Source organism: Lactuca sativa, chromosome 2 (genome assembly GCF_002870075.4).
Source record: "Lactuca sativa cultivar Salinas chromosome 2, Lsat_Salinas_v11, whole genome shotgun sequence".
Lineage (NCBI taxonomy): Eukaryota > Viridiplantae > Streptophyta > Magnoliopsida > Asterales > Asteraceae > Lactuca > Lactuca sativa.
Genome location: NC_056624.2, coordinates 128,421,064 through 128,446,538, shown reverse-complemented (window position 1 = coordinate 128,446,538; position 25,475 = coordinate 128,421,064). Strand labels below are relative to the sequence as shown.

The window sequence follows — 25,475 nt, the reverse complement described above, 5'->3', positions numbered from 1 at the left end:
TACTTGCGACAATTCAACAAAAAATCCTCTTAAGTTATATAAATATAGATCTAAACTGTACGATTGAGTTGATATGGAATATTAACTAATTGATCAATAAATACATTATTAAAATATCTGGCCAAAGTTATTATTGGTGATTTTTTAAAAAATTCAAGTCTAAGTAATATAAAAACATAAGGTGTGTTTGATAAAACTAGGTAGTTTGTTGCCGATAGCTGTAACTTATAGTTTTTATTTGTTTCAAATAATCGAAAAAAAAAAATAGTTGTTAACTTTTAAAAATATAAACTATACATAAACAAACAAAAGCTAAAAGTTTTGAAACCTAAAAGTTGAACTACATGAAGTAAGTTTTTAATTATGAGTTTTTTTTAACTAAAAACTGATTATTTCTACAATTGAATATTATTTTAGTTTTTTTGTTAAATAAATAAAATAAAACTTAGTACTAAAAGCTCTCAAAAGCTCTATGTTTGCAACATATACAAAACTAGGGATAGACATATAATAACCGAAAAATCGAACCATAATGAAATTAACAGATAGATATAATTGAGCCACTAAAACCGGACCATTAGTGAAAACGATGGTTTGATTTTTTATTTTCATTAACCGAATGCTAATGGTTCGGTTTTGTTTTTTCTGTGAAACCAACCCATCCAAAACCAAACGAATGGAAGATATAAAATTTTGAAACATATTTTATATATTATATAATTGGTAAGTTTATACAACTAGTATTCTGTCACTTCCCGCATTGCGGCGAAAAACACCTTTTCAAAGTGAACTATAAAAGTATAAAATAAATTTTGATGGAAATAATTATATATGAAGGACGTATGTAAAATTAAATTTTGACATTATATTTTGATTTGCATACTACACAAATGATAATTATTTAAGAAATTATAATAATAAAAAACAATGTTAGTAAAAAAGAAAACTATAAAAACAGATATGTAAGAGACCAAAATCATAAATTTAAAATATAGTAAGGACCAAAATTACAAGTTATAAGATATCAATAATTTGATTTTAAAATTATAAAGATAAAAATTGTTACATCAAAATTAGTTTAGGAGTACAAAATATAAAAACAAATGAAACTAAAGGGAGTAAAATAAAAAAAGAATTAAAAGTTAAAATAGAGATGATGAATAGGAAATGAGTGAAGTAAACGGATCTATCTTTCCTTACCACGTGGAATGAATAATAACTTTTAATCCTAAACACATTTTGATATATATATATATATATATATATATATATATATATATATATATATATATATATATATATATATATATATATATATATATATATAGGTTCAATAAAGAACCATAATTAACCAAGCAACCAATCTTTTTTTCAACTTTTAAAACTTATTTTTTATCAAAAAAAAACTAAAAATACAAAAATTCATAACTTTTTATCATTTTTCCAATGATATCAAATTCAATTTTTTTACGTTAAATTTACAATGTGAATCTTTGAAAATTCACAATGTGAATCCGGATTCACACGGTGAATCTGAAAAATAATTTTCACATTCACAATGTTAATATATGAATTTAGATATTTTTTTCGATAAAGAATAAGCTCTAGAAATTGAAAAAAGAAAATTTGGTTCCTTGAAGAACCAATAATTATGGTTCTCTGTTGAACTTATATATATATATATATATATATATATATATATATATATATATATATATATATATATATATATATATATATATATATATATATATTTGGGAATAGTGAATATACCCTTGATGGTATGGAAGGTTAGGTACTGGCTATATAAAACTGCGTCGTTTTGCTTATTTTGCTTAGTGGATTAATTTTCTGGAAAAAAAAATTACGTTTCCTTATTCTCTGATGAAATCGAAACTCATTCCCTTCTTACATTTGTTTTTTCCATGATCTTCTGCATCTTGCTTCACATAATGATTTCAATGGGAAAAATAATTTCTTTCTCCAAAAAAAAAAAACGATATAACAAATCAGAACTCACAGAAATTAGTTCATCCTCTACATATCTGCTTCCATGATCGCCTGTTTCCTACTTCACATAACGATTTCAAAAAAAAAAAAAAAAAGACAATTTCAAAGAAAAAAACGACTTCTTTCATAGAAAAAACGACATAACAAATGGGAATTCATAGGATGAAGTTTCAATTCACAGAAATCGGCCACTGCATGCCCTGCATTTTTAGGTAATTGACGTCTTAATTTTTACTTAAAATTTAGAACCAGCAAAGATTCTTTGCATGCAGTTGATGACGTGTCAAGAAACATATTTTCTTAGAACATATATAGGTGATTTTTTATTCCTTTTTATGAAATTAAAGGTGCACGCCAAGTGTTCGATGAAATGGTTGAGCGAAGTTGTTGTTCTATGTAATTAAATTGAAAAGAAACTACAAATCAAGGATTTATATAATCGTGTTTGATTTTATTTTAAACGATTTCAATTTTGAATTCTGATTTTAGATAATTGTTTTTGAATTGATTTGAAATGGTTAGGAACTACAAATCAGGGAATGTTGTGACAAACATCTATACCAATGTTATGTGTGAAAATATTGACAAGAAGTTGACTTTTTAGGGTAGTCAGGTATCTCTTTTTCAATTGCAATCTTTATGATATCATTATTTCACTTTATTCATTTCTTATATCTAGTGTTGACACATTTTTGTCTCCAAGCATGTTTCTGGTTTGAATTTCTCTATTATTATAGCTTTAAGACTAGGAGATCGTTTGCTTTCAGAAACCTCTTAAGTTTGAAATATGGAAAAATGTCGTTATGCTGATGTTCTTTACTGGAGTATATTTGTATTCAATTTAAACAAATGATATAATCTTACTAATGAGGTTGATTGGTAAAGGGGATGGGAAGGATTGCGGTATTAGGAAATGGTTGAACCATTGGATGTGGATTTGTTGAATTTTTTTTTAGTATTTTTTCTCTTTATTTGGATTGTAGTTTTTTGAACTTTGTATTCTTTTTTATTTATTAATAAAGTTTGTGGAGGCTTGAATCTCTTTTGAAAAAAAAACACCGTTCTATTTTGGGTTAAAAGTGAAAGTTAGATGCTATTTCTGCTCATAAATCTAATATGTTCCAAATGACAAGTATTATCGTACATCTATTAAAAGTATAAGTACAATGCTCATTTTGATAAAAAAAAGAAAAAAAAAAAGATAAGATAAGTACATTGCTATACAACAATCCAAACATTTCTAGAGTGTCTATAATTCTTTTAATTCGTCTATTCTTCAAGTATTCCTACTAAATCTCCAACAAAAAAACCTTGTGCATTCTTCTAGCAACTTTTCAAATTTCCCCTGACCGTAAAATAAATTCAAAAAATTAGTACAAAATGATAAGCATTTGATAAATTTGATGTTTTATCAAACATCTTCACAAGTTCAGAATCAATTGTATATAAAAAGATTGAATGATGAGGTATTTGATAAATTCGATGTCCTATCAAACGTCGCTGTTATTAAAGAAATTGTAGAAATACTACAAATCAGCAAATGATCGATATTATAGGTATGACCTGCTCTGGAATATGATGTTGTAGTATCACAGTAAGATTCTGGTTTATTTCAAAGTTTTGAAGTAAGTATATAAACTGCAATCACCATATTACCCTTTTGAGTAGGCTTGCCTTTGGGTCAAGAAATATTCTTGGGGTTCTTACACAAAAGAAAAACAAAAAAAATAAAATAAAATTAATATAACTAGGAATCAAATGATTGATATTAAAATCATGTCGTGGTCGATTTTGGAATATTATTACATCAATTTGCAATTTGCTATAATGCCATTTTGTTTAAGGTGAATGTCAAAACGAAATCTTGAAAATCACCAAATGTCACTTGTATCTATCTACCTTTTGCATCATATTTTTTGTCAAAACAAAATTTTGAAGTAAATATCTACCTACCTCCATCCCTATAAAAGTACAAAACTGTTATCCATAAGTATGAATGGTCACTGTGACAAGATTGGTAGCCAACAAGGCTATGGTTATAGTTAGCAAGAGCTCTTGCTGTATATGCCACAACATCATGACACTGATATGTGCCAACTGTTTTTTATAGGATAGGAGCTGATTGGTGGAGCCAATGAGATTATAAGCATACATCTCAAAGGCCATCTGGTCCTTATGCTAGGCTCTAATTAGGTTGGCATTTTGTCTAGCAATGCCATATATTATATTGACATAAATGTCCTCTTCAAGTCGTCATCGTTATCATTGACATGATACAAGAAAAGCAAACAATCACGAAATTAGTCTAGAAATAAACCTGCATATTGACACAAAAGTTCACTAAGACATTTAATCAAACACCTCGTGTACAATCCCAGAAACATCTCAATGTAATGAAATTAATAAAAAAATTTAGAATCAATCTAATTTAATTTCATCTGATATGCAACTAGAACCAATTGAATAAGATAAAATCGATTAACGCCCCATTTTATCACGTGATTAACCACAAAAAATTAATAAAATATGATGATGAGAAAAACCTCGAATGGAAATACAATGAATCTTTGTGACTTGGAAAGAATCGAAGGACGCACCGCAATCGAAGAACTCACGGAAATCACCCATCTTGGTAATAATAGTGGAAGAGAGCTATATCATGATCGAATCTGTCTTTCTGAGTTCTCTAACATGATAGATGCAAAAGGTATGGAAGAAAATAATTCCCAGTTAACTTAAAATGACGTCGGATCACTATTTGGTACCTAAATCTACATACATATATTTACTATTTGGTACCTAAATCAACATACCTTAAGGATATATTCACTTTTCCATATATATATATATATATATATATATATATATATATATATATATATATATATATATATATATATATATATATATATATAGGGTTAGGTACATGTGAGACGGCTTAATTTTTTGAAACCGTGAGACGCAATCCTAACCACTCATTTAGTAGATAAAAAAACATTTTTAAAATGCAAAATATTTGAAATTTTTGAATTTTTTTTTCAAATATTATTTTCGGAATTTATATTTTCCAAAATTAAAAAAATAAAAAAATACCAAAAAAAAAAATAAAAAAAATACATTTTTTTTACATATTTTAGTAGAATATTAGAATATTGTATGTATCTGAAAATTTTAGTAGAATATTCAAACATTCTAAAAATCACATTAAAATATTTATAGTGTAATATTCTATTAGAATATTTCACGTATTTAAAAAAAACGGTAAATTTTTTTATTTTTTTTAAGTAATTAAAGTTCCAAAAATAATAATTATTTTTTTTTTGGATTTTCTTTTTATTTTGCATTTTAAAATTATTTTTACATTTGGTCTTACGGTCTCACCAAATTAACATGGTCTCAAATGAACCTATATATATATATATATATATATATATATATATATATATATATATATATATATATATATATATATATATATATATATACACACACACACACACACACACAAAAGGTTGTGGGGAGTGATGAAGTCTCTACCGTACGTTTTGCCAGATAGGCAGTGGCACACCGCCCCTGAGTGCGGTTTGGATGCGGTCTAAGTCGCAGTGTGATAGATATTCGCTGCACTCTCTACTCTCTCTTTCCTCATTTATTTGTTCTTTCTCTCCTCTTTCAACCATCACCTTCTTTCTTTTTTTTTCTCTCTTTTTACCATATTCCTACTCCCATCATGTGGTTTCATAATATTAAAGTGATAACAATTATGAGTTAGCGTCTACATGGTATATGAGGGAGTGCGGTTTCTGTGACATCACTCACTCCAACCTAATGAGTCATGCAAACATGTTTGACTTTTACGCCCTTCCCATTCCAGTTGCAGGTATGACGTTATGTTCCAAGCTTCCAACAGTCAAACACACAAATAAGTTTTACTTTTTATTTTTAACATTTATCATTAGGCAATGACAAATATACTTTCAGCAAACCATTTGTTTAATGGTTTTCTTTTTAATTATGAATTGCACTGTGATAATACTTGTTAACCAAAAAACACCAAATTTGTTAAAATGTTTTCAAGACTTAAAAGTTGTCATTTAGTTCATAAATTTCAAAATCAAAATTAAGATGAAATTGATGGTGGTTCTTGCCTTTTTATAGTTGTAATGCCTATAGGATGTTGTTAATGAAATCCTTTACTTTATGGTATGAAAAAAAAAATCCAAAAGTCAAATAAAAAAACGGTCATGAAGTGACAAAATTGTTCTATTGGCTACCAGGGCCGGTTCTGAGGAATCAAATGCCCAGGACGAAACGGAGAAAAAAGGCCCTTAGGCCTTAACGTGTAACATTTTAACGAATTAATTACATAAACTAATTTTTTATTAAAATGACGATAAACCTTATAGCAATAAACATAGCAAAATCAAAGTATTTTAATGACTAATAAAATATCCTAACAGCTAACCGACGATCCTTGAAGCTCTCCTAGCATTCTTGATTGCAAATTGGTTGATCAACTCTTCATAGTCTATACTCTCTAATATTTCGTTCTTGATAGATATCATCGTCAAACCGCTAAGTCTTTCTTGGGTCATTGTGGAGCGTAGGTAAGATTTCACAAATTTCAATTTGGAAGAACTCCTTTCTGCAGATGCGACCGTTACTGGAATAGTCAACAATATTCTATATGCAATGCTTGCATTTGGGAAATAATCAAGTTCTTTCAAAAACTTCAAAACATCTATGGGGTTGCTAAATTCATTGGTTTCCAATGTCTCAAATAATTTCAACTCCGTATAAATTTCCTCAGCATCAATATCCGATCTTTCTTCAAACTTGAGTGCTTTTTCAAGACGATGACAATATAACTTAAGATCTTTATCTTCAATTCCCCTCAAATTTTGTGGAAATAAAAAACCAAATACTTTATCATACTCTTTGAATTGTTCAAATCTTGTCTCAAGAGAAGAAATAGCTTGATCAACAATGTATAAGAAATAATTGACTCTGAAATTCTCTTCAGGTGTAAATGAAACTTCTTCGCTACTTGAACTCTCATCAAACCTTTTTTTTCCTTTCAATCAAACGCTTTGGTGGAAATATTGGATCAATACACATTTCAATAGCAATCTCCTTAGCTTCAACAATCGCTTTTGAAAAACCAGTTTCTCTATAATCCTTGAAGTACCCAATCAATTTGTTTATTTCTATAATAGCATTATCAAGATGCATATCCTTTGATTGTAACTTCTTACTCACAATATTCACATGGTTTAGTACTTCATACCAAACAACAGTTGATACCAAAAATTAGAAGTCACTAAGTTCTTTTTCTACTAGTGAAGTTGCTTCTTGCAATTGCAGCATCATTATCTTTTTCTCCAACTTGAAGTAAAGCTTCCCGTACATCCACAAGTTGCAGTTTAATAGCCTTTACACTCCCAATCCGACTTTCCCAACGAGTTTGACACAATGACTTAAGACTCCAAGCTTTAACATTATCTTTCAAAATTTTCCACCTCTTAGTAGAATTTGCAAAGATAGCATAAATACGTTGGATGAATCCAAAAAAGTTCTTTCCTTTAATACACATGTTAGCCATATCACATAATGTTAGATTAAGAGAATGGCAACCACAAGGAGTGTAAAACGCTCTAGGATTTATATCTAAAAATCTCTTTTGCACTCCTTGGTGTTTCCTTTCATGTTTGCCCCATTATCATAGCCTTGACCACGCATATCACCAATTTGAAGAACAAGAGACTTTAACTCCTCAAGTGTAATGTCAAATAATCCTTTTCCGGAGGTATCATCAACATTCAAAAAACCTAAAAAGGACTCCTCGATAGTAACAGAATTATATGATAACTTTAAATACCTCACTATTATAGTCATTTGTTCTTGGTGAATTGAATCGGGAGTACAATCAAGTATGATTGAGTAGTACTTTGCTTCCTTTATCTTCTTGATAAGTTCTTTTTTAATTTCTTCAGCTAGCAAAGATATTAGTTCGTTTTGGATTAGGTGGCCAAGATAATGCACATGAAGCCCTTCATTTGTGATCCGTCGCACATGCTCTTTGATAACCGGGTCAAACTCTTCCAACATTTCAATGACACCCAAAAAATTTCCATTACCTGTTAAATAAAATTAACAAATAAGAAGTGGAATCAGTCATCATAATTAACAAAAAAAATTTGGTGGAACTGGAACAAAAAATACAATTTATAGTTACCTTTTTGATACAACTTTCCATTGGATCCACAGAATGCTAAATTATGTTTAGCAAGAAACTTCACTACTGCAATAATTCTTAAAAGCACTTGTTTCCAGTAATCTCTTTCTTTCTTGAATTGCTCATGTTGAACTTTATCAATTGTTTTGTTCAAGTTCAATCTTTTACGCATGTCAAACCACTTATTCCTATTTGTAAGATGATCCAATGAAATTTCGTGTTCTTTAACCCTAGTGGTAACATGGTGCCAATCTGTATAACCTTCACCATCCAATTTACCTTTTGAAATCCCTTTTCTAAACACTTTACAACAGAAATAAAATACCCTGTCTAGCTCTTTCGAATATACTAGCCATTCTCTATCACACTTCTCCAAATTTGTTAAAGTTCTTTTATACAAAGCTGTAGAAAATCGTCTACCAAATTTATCATAGGGACCATACATAATACTACTATCTCTTTTAGGACCTTTCTCAACTAAAATTTTAATCTCATCCAAATTAAGTTTTTCCCACCTTCTTGGATCATATATATCAACAAGGTCTTTAATAGGCTCATGCTCTTCTGTCTCTTCTACTTCTACATGCTCTTGCTCTTCAATGTGCTCTTCAACATGCTCTTCAATGTGCTCTTCAACATGCTCTTCAATGTGTTCTTCAACATGTTGTCTGTGGATAAACTTATCTAAAGCACTGATATCAACCTTACTCTTTTCTTCATCTAGTTTTCTCTTTTTACGTTTTTGATAACCGGATGGTTGTTTAGACTTCAAAGCTACAAGTTCATAAGTTTCAACTTTCAACATTCAAGCAATTACAATAAACATAATTTGATAAACAATTTTACAATAAACATAAACTCATAATTTAAACTACTAAACTGGTTTCTATGAATCTTAGAAACTAATTCATTCATTCACTATTCTATTGACTATTAAACTAATTTCTATAGTAGATAAACTGATAATCAAATATTAAATTCATTCAATGATTCAATATTCTATTAAACTCATAATCTATGAAAGTATAAATCATTCAAGTATGCAATTGACAACTATAAACTTGATAATCTTCAGTTCTCATAAATCTTACCTGACTGGTTGATTAGCAGTAGATAAAATCAGATAATTGACCCTTGATAATCCTCAATTTCTCATACAAGATTGTCTACCCTTGCTAAATGAGTGAATGACGCTGAGCCGCTAAGTTGCTGTCTTTGCCAATTGTTTTTTTTTTGCCGATTGCTTTTTTTTTTTAACGAACGAATAATGCAGTGCTGCAAATTGTCGATTGCCTTTTTTCTTTGCCGATTGATCATGAAGTGCTGCAAATTGCGGCTTTAGTGACTTCTCCTTGCCTTGTTTTATTTATTAATTTAGATTAATGGGCCGATTGCTTATACAACCCAAATATATATATATATATATATATATATATATATATATATATATATATATATATATATATATATATATATATATATATATATATATATATATATTTGGGCCCCTTAAGATTTTGGGCCTTGTTCGAATGCCCATGTTGCACATGGTCAAAGCCGGCACTGTTGGCTACAAATACTAATTATGTTTTTGACAAATTCTTTTAACATATTAAATTATTAATTGCTTTTAGCTTAATGTATTGACATCATATCATCATATCATATTCATATTATACTATAAATGAAATATTTTTTTCTTTCATCACATTTATTTGAAACTCCTATTTATTTTTCCTTTGACCACATTTATTTGAAAATCCCATGACTTTTCAATTTCTTTCTAATAATAATTATAATTTGGTTAATATGGTTAAATAAATATGAAACCTAAAGTGTAATCATATATAAACTCAATTTTAATATTAAAATAATATCTTTACATATACTTGTAAAGTTATGTTTTTTTTAACTTTTAACACATTATACTTAATTTATTAATATATTGTTGGATGCAAACCATTATCATTTTAAACATATAATTTTGGAAAATGTTTTTATAAAATATTTAAATTATTAATTTGAATATGACATTACGAGATCAACTTAAATATAAATTTTAGTTTAACTTTAACAACCCAAAAAATATTTTGTAAATAGTTAAAGTGATTAATTGTAGTGTCTTTCTAATAACGATTAAAAGTTGGTTAATAAGGTTAAATAAATATCATACCTAAAGTGTATTCATAAATATATATCCTAAATTTTAATTTTAAAATAATATCTTTTTACTTCTATTTATAAAGTTATAAAGTTATGTCTTTAACTTTTAATATATTATACCTAAAATGTTGTTGTCTTTAACAAAATACTTAAATTGTTAATTTAAATATAAAATTACAATGTCAACTTAAATATGAATTTTAGTTCAACTTAAAAAACGAAAGAATATTTTGTAAATAGTTAAAAATGATAAATTGTAGTGATAAATGTAAAAACTAAGTTGTAATCTCAAATTAACTAAATATTTCCTAAAGATATTTTTATAATTGTTAAAAGTTTTCAAATAAGTAGTTTAAAATAACTTACAATAACAATAGTTAAAAATAACTCTATATAAATGATTATATTGTTACTTTTAAAATAAAAAAACAATGTTTAATGTTTTAAATAATTATAATGATACAAATTAAAACATGAAGCAAATAAATTTTAAAAAATTAATTACAAATAACAACAACTATAAATAACATTAAACCATATATTATATTTACTTTTATTAATGTGTAATTCGCAGATAGATGATATTCAAACAACTGAGATTATGTAGTTATAATAGATATATATATTATCATATAATTCAAAATAATCAATATGTTAAATCAATTTAAAATACAAATTATTATATAAAATTTAATAACAGCGTTATTGTTATATTAAAAAAATATATATTTGTAAAGACTTCAACTATATAATTGTTTCTGGGCAACGCGCCACATTCGTCTAATATATGATAATAGTATACACAAGAAAAAAAAACATTATTATCAGACATATTTTACCATTTTCCAATTTGTTTATTTTGAAACCTTTTGCCCCTTTCCACTAATAAATGAAAGTGGACATTATTGTCCTTGATTCTATTTTCTAAGCATAAGGTCTTTCCACGTGAAAGGAAAAGTTGGTTTAAGTGACTTTAATGTAACAAATAACAATGTATCTTTTTTTTATTTGTAAATTATAGCATCTTATTTTTGTGAACTCCACATTCATACTCTCAAAGGTATTTTTTTATAGCCACATATTTTCTTATTTTTATTTTTTATATCTATATACTTTATTTTAATTCACAATTTATATAAATTCATTTTTAATTTTTATATCATTTTTTTCTCATAATTGTTATTAACCATTAACTGATTGTAATTGTTATGACTCGATTTTCTTCTTCCATTTAAATGACTAAGTTTTGATTTATATAGGTTTGTAAATGGGTCTACATGTAAATATTTTGTGCTCGGGTAAACTAAATTTTCTAGAAAAAAAGTTATAAAAGAAAACTTCAAAAAATTGCCTTTCATTACGGTCAACTAAGGGTTAATATTTGTCAATTTTTAATGTTAACTTGTTTGATTTTAGACTTTATAATATTTTATGTGCGTAAAAAACTTAACAATAATCTATTATTATTAGTATTTAATATTGGTCTCATGTTAAGGGAATCGACGATTATTACTTTTAATGGTAGAATTGATTATATATTTTTGAGTAAATTACATTAATAGTTCCTATGGTTTAAGGTAATTTGTGTGTTTGCTTTCTAATTTATTATTATTATTTTTTAACTCGGAGGTTCCCTACTGTTTCATTTTGTTACGCGCTTGGTCCCTGTATTACCTAAGTAGACTATTTTGCCATTAATCTTTTAATTTTTTTAAGTAACACCAGGGGCGGATGCAGGATTTCATAGTAGGGATTGCACGTAGGACTGTTTACTATTCGGATAAAACCGAATTATCCAATTCGACAATTTGGATTGGACTATTTGGTTCGGATATTCGGATTTTTGGATTGGATTTTAACAAAACTGAATTACTATTTTGGATTTCGGATTGATTTTGGTTTATAAAATAAGAACCGAATAATCCAAAAAACCGAATAAACATTTATTATTTATCTATTTATAATATATATCCATAGTTATTTATTAATTTGGTAATTTATTTTTTCAAATAGGTTCAAAACATTTCACCCGATAAAAAACATTAATATGTATTTCTCTCAAAAGTTTTCTATCGATAAAATATTTAACTATAATATATCTTCTTAGTAGTTGTTTAAAAATTTCAAAACACAACTAAATAATTTATTTTTGGTTCTTGTGTAAATTTGGGTAATATTATAATTATATATCGTTTTAAAACGTTTCATTTTTTGAAAACCAAATTATAAAAAACCGATCCAACCGAATTGTAATTGGATCGGATCGGATCGGATTTGAATTTCGATTGGACTATTCGGATCCATGTTTTGAAAACCGAAATCAAATTGGATTCACTTGATTGGATCGGATCAAACCGATCCATCCAAACGAACACCTCTAGTTGCACGAGAAGATTAGGGGTTTCACGATAGTAGAAAAAATAAAATTTTTAAAAAATTTTGAAAAATTTTCCACTGCAGCCGGTAAATTTAGGGGTTATCGGTGCCACCTTGGAACCCCCCTAAATCCGCCCTTGAGTAACACACCCCAACCCCACCCTCTTACATTACTTTACATACCCCACTAACGTGTAACAAAAATAAACAGTAGGGACCAAACGTGTAATAAAACAAATAGTATGAACCTTATGAGTTAAAAAAATAAGTTAGGGAGCAAACGCATAAATTACCCCAAACAATAAGGACCATTCGTGTAATTTACTCTATATTTTTTGATAAATTAGGTTAATAAGATAATTGACGATAGAAATTTAAATTTGAAGAAAGAAGGATGAAATGTAAACCAAAAGATAGAATAAGGAGATATACTGAAAATTGCAATGCAATTCAACGATCAATATGGATAATTTAGAAGCGGTCCATAGTTTAGAAGCAGTCTATCTTTGCATAGTATATTATATGGGTAGTTCTTTTTTTGAGCCACCTTAATGAAAGATTGGACCTTAAATTATTTCCCTGGTGGATACTCTTAATTTAGGGTTCACATATCGACTATCTATATGTGGTACAACTCGAGGAATAAAAATAGCAAATTTCCTACTTTTTTTTCAAACGTTTGACCAAATATGAGATTATGAGTAACGTGATAGGCTTATGAAATTTCAGCGAAGCCAAAAAATTGAAATTTTCCATGATAGACTTATGAAATGTTTTGATATTTCCAATTTATTTTGACCAACAAATACTATAAGCTAAATATATGAGTGTCAGATATGGACCAACATATAAAAAGAAGAAAGTCAAGCTGTGACCATTGCAATCGGTTAATGCATTTCGGTTAACCGTTAAACATCAGTTGGTTCAATATAATCCGTAATTCGGTTTCGAGTTTTATCACACTACTAATCTTCTTGAGCGAGCCACAACTGCATTTAAAGTCGATTTCTATACTCTTTATTTTCTTTGTTACATCCAGTCATTTTATGTAATGTAAAATTTTAAACGAAAGCTAATGCTACATATTTAGTCTTTAGATTAATATATTTGGTTGCTGCAATATAACAAATTAAATTCAATTTCCTAAAAGTAGAACCCATTCTTTAAGACTAGCTAGTCTTCGTTACAATTACAATTATGGTTGTAGTTGCGTTGTGCCTTTTGGAAATTATAGCGGTAATCTTGCAGGTTGGCAAGTTTCTTCTATTCCATATTGGTGTGAAAAGATATGGAAACAGAATATTCTGTCATTTCGTAGATATGACAATAAAATATTCTACAATTTCGTAGATATGAAAAGAATATTCAGACACTTTGTAGATATGACATCATAAAATTCTACCACCTCGTAGATATGGCAATAGAATATATTTTAAGGGTTAGAAAACGGCTAGTTTGGAGAGTAAGTCGTTGCCCTAGGGTTTCTAAGGGTCGGCCCATGTAGGCTCCATTTTCTGTCTTCTAGGGTTTCAATGCCTATGAATACAGCTCCCTATGAGCCGTATTAGAGACTTACGAAATTTGAAGCTCTCTCCCTCTCTTTGCGATTTTCTTCCAGTTTCCTAGTATTCACTTTGCGTTTATCGTTTTCCAGTGCTCTTGGAAAATCGATAGATCTGCATTAAATCCTGGGGTATTACTCTATTGCTTACAACAAATAGAAGCGAATTAAAAACCTTTAACGACAGGAGTCTGATCCGTGCAGTTATTCCAAAATCAAGATCAACCGTCAATATGTCGGTTTTACATTATTGTATTGCTTTTAATTTTGTCCAACAACAGGACACTCTCCTTAATACCTTTCTTATAATCAAATCTAATCAAGAAGGATTAATCTGGTTTCTGGACAAAACTCGGTAATCATATTAATTATAATTGGATCTATTAATCGCAAGTAATCGACATATAATTCTCAATATTATTTGTCGGTTTCCTTGTGTGTCTATTGGTTTGATTTACAACAATCTTAAAGGTTTTTATACTACTTGTGTTTATAAATCAACAGACTAATGAACACCCAAATCCCAACTGCTAGTCTCCACTACATGAACCAAGAGTTTGCCAAGCTTGACCGATTCGATGGTCAGAACTACACCCGTTGGGCTGATAAGGTCAAGTTCATGCTTCATGTTCTGAAGCTTGCCTATGTTTTGGATCTAAAACTGCCCCAATTCCTACTGATCCAATTCTCGAGGCGGGGAAAACTATGGATCCAATGATCATATCTAATCTGGAAAAGTAAAGGGCTTTGTAAAGAGTCTGAGGAATTGTTTGTGGGTCACATCAAGAACTCACCGTCTGATCGGATCTATGATCTTTACACCCCGGTTAAAGATCCGAGAGACCTATAGAGTGCTTTGGAACTCAAGTACAAGGCACATGAGGAAGGTACCAACAAGTACCTAGTGTCAAAGTACCTAGAGTTTCAAATGGATGATGACAAACCTGTCATGGAGCAAGTACATGAACTCCAGGTCATGGTCAACGAGCTGAATGTGCTCTCCATCTCAATACATGAACTCTTTCAGGTTGGTGCGATCATCGCAAAACTGTCACCTTCGTGGAAAGTGTTCTTTAAGAGAATGATGCATAAATCTAAGGACCACTCCTTGGATGATATGATGAAACACCTTCGTATTGAGGAGGAAACTCGCATCAGGGAAAAGCATGGTAAAGTCGGATCGAGTGTACACCATGTATCAGTTGGGGTTTTTATTAATAAAACCAATTTTGGGGGACAACACAAAAGGAAATTGGGACCCAAGAAACAAAGCTTCAAGAAACCAAGTCATCAAAATCCTAACTCAAAGCCAAAGAGGGTCGGACCTTGCCACATCTGCAGAGAGATTGGGCATTATGCGAGAGAATGTAAAGATCGTAAATCAGGACCGGTTACACATGCAGTTGAGCAAGTGACTGATATGGTGGCAAGTGTGAACCTTGGAGAGATTTTCATGATCTCTTCGCTTAACCGAGCAATCTATACTCGAGGATGGTTCGTGGACACTGGAGCCACTATGCATGTTTGTGGGTAACGAGAGAGCTTCCACACTTATTCTCCAATGCCACCAGGAATGGTAGTTGTCTAACGTCTGTGCTGATGGTCACAGAGATGAAGTTCAAGGTAGAGGTGATGTTGATCTAAAGTTCACACGTGGTGAATGGGTTTCGAGATGTTCTTAATGTTCCTACTATCTCGAAAGGATTGGTTTCTGCGGACAAGTTTAACAAAGGTGGGTTTAAGATGGAGCTTTAGAAAGGCAAGATTGTGATCACCAAGGGAAGAAGATATGTTGGAAGAGAGAACAACTATTGAAGAATGTATTGTCTTTCCCTTAGTGATGAGGGTAGTGTAAGTAGTTCAAGTGTTGAGAGTGGTGGTTCTAATGTTGAAAATGTGTTTTGTGTGGGTATGAATGATGTAACTGATGGAATGATTGCTAATGTGAATGAAGTCAACTTTTCAGGTTACTTTGTTTGTTCAATTTCTTTATGGCATAAACATTTAGCACACACTAATGTTAAGAAAGAGAAATACATCATTACTTGAGTTGATTCATTCTGATATATGTGAATTAAATGGAATACTTACTCGAGGAGGGAAAAGGTACTCCAATCGATATCTACATGTCTATTTTCTAAGATCAAAAGACAAAGCTTTTGATGCATTTAAACTATATAAGGATGAAGTTGAAAATCAACTTGAGAGACACATCAAAATTCTTCGCTCGGGCAGAGGCGGAGAATACTTCAACAAAGATTTTGACACATTCTGTGAAGAGAATGGAATCAAATATAAGAGAACTTGACCATATACTATCATACCCCTGAACTGGGACGACAGAAACATCCGGGGGCGGATTACTTCATTGTATAATATCATAACAATTGAATATGAATGAAACATAGCAACCAAACATCATACATTTGAAATACATACTTACGTAGTTTACATATTGAACTTGTTCCTCAGTTACACAAAAGTAAGAAAGTAAAATTTCTTGAAGTCACACCACTTGATCTCATAGCCGAGCTTATTACTTGTTATTGGATCCCTGAGAATACAAGTTGTTTTGAAAAGCGTCAACTAAAAAAGTTGGTGAGTTCATAAGCGTTTTTGTATAAAATGGTTTTGTACTTGTTTAGAGTAGTTCTCATAGTGTTTTCAGAAAATCCAATATTTTCTATAAAATAATTTGTAAGTCTCGTTCTAAAACCGTTAATATAGGCATGCATGTCCTAGGTTATCTTTTGTTTTCAAAAGTGAAGTGAATATTCCCAAAAAATCCGATATTTTCTAAAAAGAAATGGTTTGAAATATTTGTGTCCGATCTTATATTAATGCATGTGTGTTAATGTTTGCAAAAATAGAAAGAGAATGATCCCAGACAACCCAATGTTGTCTGCGTAAGAGAATGTTGGAATCTCAACCACCGAGGTTGAGTATTAACACGTATAGGTTACCGTTTTATCCATAAATAAAAGAGAATGGCTTCTCAGAAATTTTTATAACGTTAATTCCTCTAAGTGAGCTATTATAACCATACTAGATAATGACAATTTCGCCTGTCATGGTGTTTTTCGGATGCCGATGGAATAAGGTAAGGTTTTTGTCACCCTAGACTGACCTAGAATAACTGTAGCGAACAGCTCAGGTGTAGGGTGTTACCTCCGTGTAGATCTAGACATAAACTTCCGCTCTCCCTCCACGAGACTCTGGTTATAACTAAAGACTACGATTGTACACTCAATAGGTGTCAACCGACACGTCTCACTAGATCCTTAATCGAATTTACACGAAAAAGAAAGAAAAACATATAAGGTATATTCCAGGCCCAATAAACATGTAAGTGGACAACTAGGGCCCACTAAACATGTATATTATTTCCAGGCTCGAAATGAATATGAATATATATATATATATATATATATATATATATATATATATATATATAAATACATATAAGTTAACATGTCTAGATGTTTTAAAAGTATATATATAAGTTATACAAACTTGCATCTAACACAAGTATAAGAGCTTTTAACATGATAAAAATAATTTATTGTTTTTGACCTTTCTGTCCCTGTTTTTAGAAAAATTATAGAAAAGTTATCGTAAGTCGAAATTCAGATCCGTAAACTCTGGGAGTTTGTAAAATGAGTCTAATTTATTCATAATTTTTATTAAGATTTTTAATGGCATCAAACCAGTGTGAAAATGTTCATCTTCACCGACTGGTCCGAAATCATTCCTGAAATGATAGGCAGTTTTGTAAAAATCACCAAAAATTGTAGAAAAATCGTATGAACGCGTGCGAGTACTCATTTTAAAGGTATAAACCTGAAACCTTTTCATGTAAAATAGTTTTCAAAAATATTATAATTAAGGTGGTCAAAACAGTCTGTAAATATTCCAAAACGTTTCTGTTAAAAGCTGATTCGAAGTTTATCTATTCCTTTTATCCTACGAGGTTAAAAGCGATATCTTGGGCCCCTCGATGATTTGGCTTGACTTTTGTGTCGGGCCCGGTCAGGACTATATTGATGTGTTTCATTAAGTTCTATGTCAGACAAATCAGAGATCGAGAAAGAAACTGCTGGAAAATAAGTATGACTATGTTCCATGTAATTTTCCACACGATATCTAGAGAACGGAGGACTATACGATCCGTTATCTAAAGGACGTGTCTGAGTTTGACAGCAGCTTTTGAGAGCTACGATTGCTAGTCGGATTTTGAAGTCGTACTTGCATTTATAGTTTTTAGACTGATCCAAGTGGGAGACTGTTGGACTATGTGTCTAAGTCTATAACTATATATGGTATGTACTTGACCCGATTGTAGCATGGTCCTTTTCGGTTGCCTTCACCAAAGCAACTTCACTGGATGAATAATGGAGAAAGAGGATAAATGTGATTTATTAAGATATTATATGAATAATATATTAAAGGAGAAATCATATTATTTAATTAACATTGGTCAAGAATTAATTTAGAATTAAATTTGTGGTCAAAAGACGTTAGTTGAATTAAGGGGACTGATATTGTAATTGTAAGATAATTGCATAATGGGTTGAGGACCTCTTGGATAAGAGGTGGACGAAATCTTATGGAGCCCATAAGGATTTTGTCTAAGGCTAGGGTTCTGGAAGGTTCCTATGGGCTGCTTAGGGCTTAAGCAACATGATTAGGTATTTGACTGAAACCTAATTCCTCACCTATATAAAGAACTCTTGGCATCCCAAAATCTGCAACTAAAACCCTAGAAGGATCCCAAAGCCGACTTTATCCCTCCTCCTCCTCTCTCTAACATTCTCCAATTTGCTTGTGGTGTTTGTGATCGATTAGAGGTATTACATTTGTGATACTAGGCTTTTAAAGGCAAGGATCTTCAAGCTATAATTGAAAGATATATTTCTAACTTATTTTAGTCATAGTTTTCAATTTCTATGTGATATATTTAGGGTTTATAAGCTTTGGATGATTGTTGCATGTACAATTAGAAAAAGCTAGATCCAAAGCCTTAGGGTTTGCATATGCACCATAGGTTTGATGTTTTGCTCATAACCCAACAGATGTGAGATAAAGAAAATATTTATGTATGATTGAGTGTATTCACATTATCAAATAACATATTTTTTTTGTTATTCTCATAGTATGGCATTGTCCACATGTCCGCACAATAGATGTGAATCCACATTTTAACCTAGCTCTCTCTCTCTCTCTCTCTCTCTCTCTCTCTCTTTATATATATATATATACACACACACACACACACATATACACACACACACACATTCTTTGAGATTCTAAAAAAATAGAGATATTTAGATTCAACCTTAACAATAAATTTTTTCGTTTGTTGTTTTAGCGCTCAGGTGTACCGGCGCAACCAGAGAGCTATAATCATAAATGCTTATTTAGCGTCATCCATACCTTTTTTCCCACCACCACCACCACCATTACCACTACCTCTGCCTCCAACCTACCCCTCACTACCACCTCTGTTAAGGTATGTTAAAAATTCAAAACTCTCACGTACGACATCCATTCTCAACTATCTTTATATCGACGGATTCCTTATCACGAGATCTTTAATTCTCATTTATATCATTTCGGCTAACGATCAGTCGATCTAAAATTTGATTTCTACACTAACACAATTATGCTGAAATGTTAGAAAAATCATAGCTTCCACTTATGAAGTCATATTCGAGCGTTCTCTATATGCACGCTTTCGGTTTTATGACCCATGTGACTTTTGTCAAGATTACCTAAGCTAATAAGCAACATATCTCCAATTCACTATTTGTGATATACTGTCTGATCATGAAACCGTATGAAGTGAAATTTGAGTGTGCTTTATGTGTATGAGATTAATATCACAACTACTACATTTTTCGTCAATATTATTTGTCCTAAATAATATTCTATCAAGATAGCCATTTCTTCGCTTATTGATAAATTACTAAAATGACTTTATAATATGTAGTCTGCAATATGCACAACTAATGATAATCCTAATCGAGGATGTATGTTATAAGTATTATCTATTATATCTTGAATGTCTAGCCTGAAGTTGCAAGGTTACAAATATTCATATGTGAATGTACCATGTAATATTTACATGTGAATATTCCTTCACACATAAATCAGTATATACTTATTAAAAACAAAGAACAAATATGCAAGGTTAGATGTTACTCATATGTGAATAACATATATTCAAATGTGATTATTATGTGATATATTCAATATTTTTCCAACTTCATGTTTAGTATTTTTAAAGGACACATAATGATGCGTGTTACCTAATACCTACGTTTGAATCATATATGAATTTATAGAAACCGCAAGTCTTTTTTAAAAACAAAACAAACAAAAAAATTCTCTGAACTATTCACATATGAATCAAACATGATACAAACTAATGAAAGTATTAAATTGTACAACATTAACATGTGAATATAACAAATATATTGTCTTCTATTTTGCACTTGCCAACCGTCATCCGTTGTGACATGAACCAACTATTCATAAAATGCTATTCATGTGTTGAAATATAAAATGTGAATATAACTATTTTTTCTTTTCTTTTGCACCAACCAACCGTCAGCCATTGTGACATGAGCCAACCATTAATAAAATTTTAGTCATGTGTTGAAGTATAACCATACCCTAATTAACATGTAAATACACATATATTGTTAGTTCAAAATAATAATCATTTATTCACATAAGACTAATTACATGGTATATACACATATAAATAAAACATGTAATAATCACATGTGAATATTACATGTATATTCATATATGAATATTAAATGGTATATTCATTATGAATATTACATGACATATTCACATATAAATATAAATTTTATATAATATTCACATATGAATACACCTCCATGTGAGCATACAAAATAAACTGAATAATAAAATATTCACATATGAATACAGCTTTGCATATTAATATACCATATAAAGAGAATATATCATGTAATACTCACATGTGATTATACCATATTGACAAAAAATATCATGTACTATTTACATATTATTATATCATTTTAAGAAAACATAAATTCACAAGAGAATCAATATATGTTTATTAAGAGGAGAAAGTAATTACATAGCATATATTTTATTAATCTATGTTACTGGCATATTCACATGTGATATTAATTTATATTTACATATGAATATTATTGCTATATTAACACGTGAATATTACATGTTATATTTACATGTGGATATTACATGGTATGTTTGTAAATATAAATTTTATAAAGCATGCACATGTAAATATACATCTATATGTGAATATACCATATAAAAACATTTAATGTAAGATATACATTTGAGTATACCATATAAACTAAATATATAACGTAATATTCATATATGAATACAATTTCACACATTAATATTTCATATCAATAGAATATATAATGTAATATTAATATTTGTTTATACCTTGTTGACAAGAGATTTACATTAAACAACTTGAAGGATTTGAACGAACTAGGTGATTCTTGGTATAATAATCAAACAGGGAAACAATGGAATTTCAATTTCTTAATCTCATCACATTGAAAAGATATTTGAAAAGTTTAACTTTGAAACTTTTTCTCCAGTTAGCTCTCATATATATATATATATATATATATATATATATATATATATATATATATATAGGCTTAGGTTATTCTATTCTAATTAATTATTGTGTGGATGTAGGGATAAATGTATACCAATGGTTTTAGTTATTTTAAGTAATGAATTACCTATCTTTAAAATAGGAAACACATGTTTAATTAATGAAAATTTCGGATTTCAAGGGATATTGATTCTTTTAATTTTGAAATTTGATTTTTTTAATTAATTCATTTTTAATTCTAACATAATTTTTAATTTTTACTTTATTTTTATTCTTTTAGAATTGAATTCTGTTAGAATGATATTTTATGAAAATGCAAGAATATATTCTGATAGAGTACATATTTTGATTGAAGTAACTTCTTGTAGAAAAACAACATTCTTGAACCTTTAGTTGAAATATAACATGATCCTCATATATTCAAACATCGTAATGGAAATATAGATTCATACTTATTCTTACAGAATAATAGTATAAATAACATCCTTTAATATACAATTATTGAACAAATAGGTTTGATTACTAAATATAATTAAGCTCTAGCTAATAAAGGAGCTCTAGTGTCTCATCTTAAACACTTAAGAGGTATTGGATGTCATATGTATGTCATGATTAGCACTAAGGGGGATATAGCTTATGATGTAGGAAAAATTAGTATTTATACAAGCAATCCTATTTCACATAATTGGCAAACTATAAATCGAATATTCAAGTACTTAAAAGGAACCATGTATTATGGTTTGACATATAGTGGAATTCCTTTGATTATAGAAAGTTATTCAGATGAAAACTGAATTACCAATTTAGAGGATCACTCATCTATAAGTGGAAAGGTATTCCTTTTTGGAGGACGTTCCATTTTTTGGGCATCTAAGAAACAAACTTATATTACAAACTCAACAATGGAGTCTGAATTTGAGGCATTTACTTCAAGTGGTAAAGAAGTTGAGTTACTAAGGAAATTGATATATGAAATTCAATTATAGCCCAAATTGATACCTACCATTTCTATTAGGTGTTATAGTGTTACTACCTTGGCTAAGGCTTATAATCAAGTATATAATTTGAAGTAGAGAGATTTAGGTGTTAGGCATAACATGATTTGTAAGGTCATCATGAATAGTATGATATCTATAGAGCTTGTGAGAACTCAACTGAATTTAGCCAATCATCAGACCAAAGGGTTAGCTATAGATCTTGTGGACAAGGCGTCTAAAGGGATATATTTAAAGTCCAACTAAAATCTTTCATAGTGAAGATAACCATTTCCCATCTAATATAGCATTATATGTTCAATTTAATTTGGAAATTTTGATATATAAAGATTGAACCACAAAATTAACATCATCCCAAGGTATATGTTCAGAACTACAAGTAAAGGAGTTTGAAATTTTATTTCTCAGTAGTTCTGTTTTAAAAATTGAATATGTAGGTGCAAGAGTGAGAGGACTACCTATATACCAATGAATTTTAGCCATCTCTAGAAGTCTGGGACTTAGCTTTGATATGCTTACTTAAGGATAATGCACAGTCTAGCAAAATATAATGTTAAGCTAGAACATATGCATATGTAAATTGTTGTGTGTATTATCTTCGTGAATTCGCTGTGAATAGAAAGGGATTAATGCTTAGTGGCACCCTGATATTCGATATTTAGAATGAGTAATATACGAATATGAAATTCAATTGTCACGAAATTTCATTTATGCATCAAATTGTTGTTTATTATGAATTTTCTTTAAGTTAATCAATATTACACTTAAATGGGGGAGGATTGTTGATGATTTGAATCAAGATTATTATTTAACTATAATTGGATGAACTTTTTGACCAATGTAATCATAATAAATATTGAAAAAGTACGGATGGTACGGAGTGTACACTTTTTTTAGTTTAATATGATTCAAAGTACATTGGTATTTAGGGGTGAAGCTTCTAAGTCGGGGGGTCCAGGGTCAGCGACCCTGGTAGCAGTGTCCAAGGGTGGGGTCAAAGGGTTAGAGCTTATGGCTATGGTTGAAATTGTGATTTTTGACCCAATTTTTTACCTTAATGTTTGACCCTATTTTTATAGCAGTTAGGTGGTGGTTTTCTAAATACCATATGAAGTTTTTCAGACATTATGGTTATTTCCTATTTTTAGTCATTTTAACTTGGTACACAAGAAGATCATAATTCTCTCCATTCTCTATTCTAGAAATTTCTAAGTTTTATCTAGTTGGAATTTTGATTATACCATCAAAATACCTCAATCAAAAAGTGCATTATGACTCACAGTGAATCCAAGCAATTGAAATACGAAGATTTCTAACACCTATATCAATTTTATTTTTCTAATGTAAATTTATTATTAAATCTTCATTTAATGGTTCACAGAATCCAATTTTAAATTACAACCCATAAGAATAAATAGACTAAATCAATCAAACCAACATTTGCATGCAATTAGAATTTTTATACACCGTATATATAAAACATTATGTTTATTGATGGTAAAAAACCATACTTTTACATGACTTTGTACATGTTTATTTAGAAGAAAAACATTCCAATTACTTCAAACCCACCACCAGTGTACATGTTTATATGGAAGCTAGGTTGTATGCACACAACTAATAGTTGGCCTTGTGGATTTTGTGGTAAGTGTCTACCTTATAGTTGTATCATCATTTAGGATGATCATCCTCTAATGTAGTATTTTGTATCTATATCTTCCTGGAACTACATTTTTCCTCCACTTTTTGGGATCATATTTCCCACAACTTTTTTTCTTCATTTAATGTTGATTTGACTCTAGTTTAAGGTTTTTCCTTATGCTGTTAGAAATATTGCTTGTTCTAGCATTAATGGAGCCTAATTGTAAATTTTCTGAGTGATCCCCAAATACTTTTGTTTTCTTGTTATCGTATGGTTGGGTTTTAGATTATGATCCAAAATTGTAAAATCCATGTCTTGTTTTTCCATAATACCACTTTTCTTTTGATCAAGGAAGGGCAGTTGAACCACCATTCTTAGTCAGCGCCTTTCATTTTTCACAACATGTATGTAATGCTAGTGTTTCTAGGCTAAGCATTATTATAACGGTGTAATATTTAGGGTCAACAATTGTAGCCTATTTTGACGTAATGAAGAGGTATTATTTAAGTATTATGTGAATTATGTGATTTTACGTGCATTATACTTGCTATTAACGACGTAATAAAATAATAATCAAACTAAGCATCAAAAACAAAATAATAGATAGACCCAATCTCTATGAAGAAACTTGAAGTAATCATAACAAGGATTTTGGGGATATAAGGAATGATGAAATCCGACTTATAACGAAGAAGTTATGGTCTGTTGAAGTTTTGTGGCAAAACCGACACGACGCCGAGAATCGTAAAAAGTGAGTTTGTGATAAAATACTTTTTAGCTTTAGCGATCTAAACAAAAGTTGTAGTATACGTTAAACCGATAACATGCATAAA

At 29.8% G+C, this 25,475-nt stretch overlaps 2 protein-coding genes and 1 long non-coding RNA gene across 3 annotated transcripts; all 3 read right to left on the bottom strand.

The window, feature by feature from the left end:
* Window positions 1-3,106: 3,106 nt before the first annotated feature.
* Window positions 3,107-4,818, bottom strand: LOC111898584 (uncharacterized). Its single transcript, XR_002852626.2, has 2 exons — window positions 4,554-4,818; window positions 3,107-3,355 (listed from the first exon to the last, which is right to left on the bottom strand). It is a non-coding gene; the product is annotated as an uncharacterized LOC111898584 (long non-coding RNA).
* A 1,652-nt stretch (window positions 4,819-6,470) lies between these two features.
* On the bottom strand, window positions 6,471-7,603 carry LOC111898638 (uncharacterized). Its single transcript, XM_052768928.1, has 3 exons — window positions 7,348-7,603; window positions 7,075-7,289; window positions 6,471-6,968 (listed from the first exon to the last, which is right to left on the bottom strand). The coding sequence occupies exons 1-3, from the start codon at window positions 7,601-7,603 to the stop codon at window positions 6,471-6,473; spliced, it is 969 nt and encodes a 322-aa protein (XP_052624888.1).
* A 74-nt stretch (window positions 7,604-7,677) lies between these two features.
* Window positions 7,678-9,050, bottom strand: LOC111898640 (uncharacterized). Its single transcript, XM_023894541.2, has 2 exons — window positions 8,246-9,050; window positions 7,678-8,147 (listed from the first exon to the last, which is right to left on the bottom strand). The coding sequence occupies exons 1-2, from the start codon at window positions 9,048-9,050 to the stop codon at window positions 7,678-7,680; spliced, it is 1,275 nt and encodes a 424-aa protein (XP_023750309.2).
* Window positions 9,051-25,475: the final 16,425 nt, after the last annotated feature.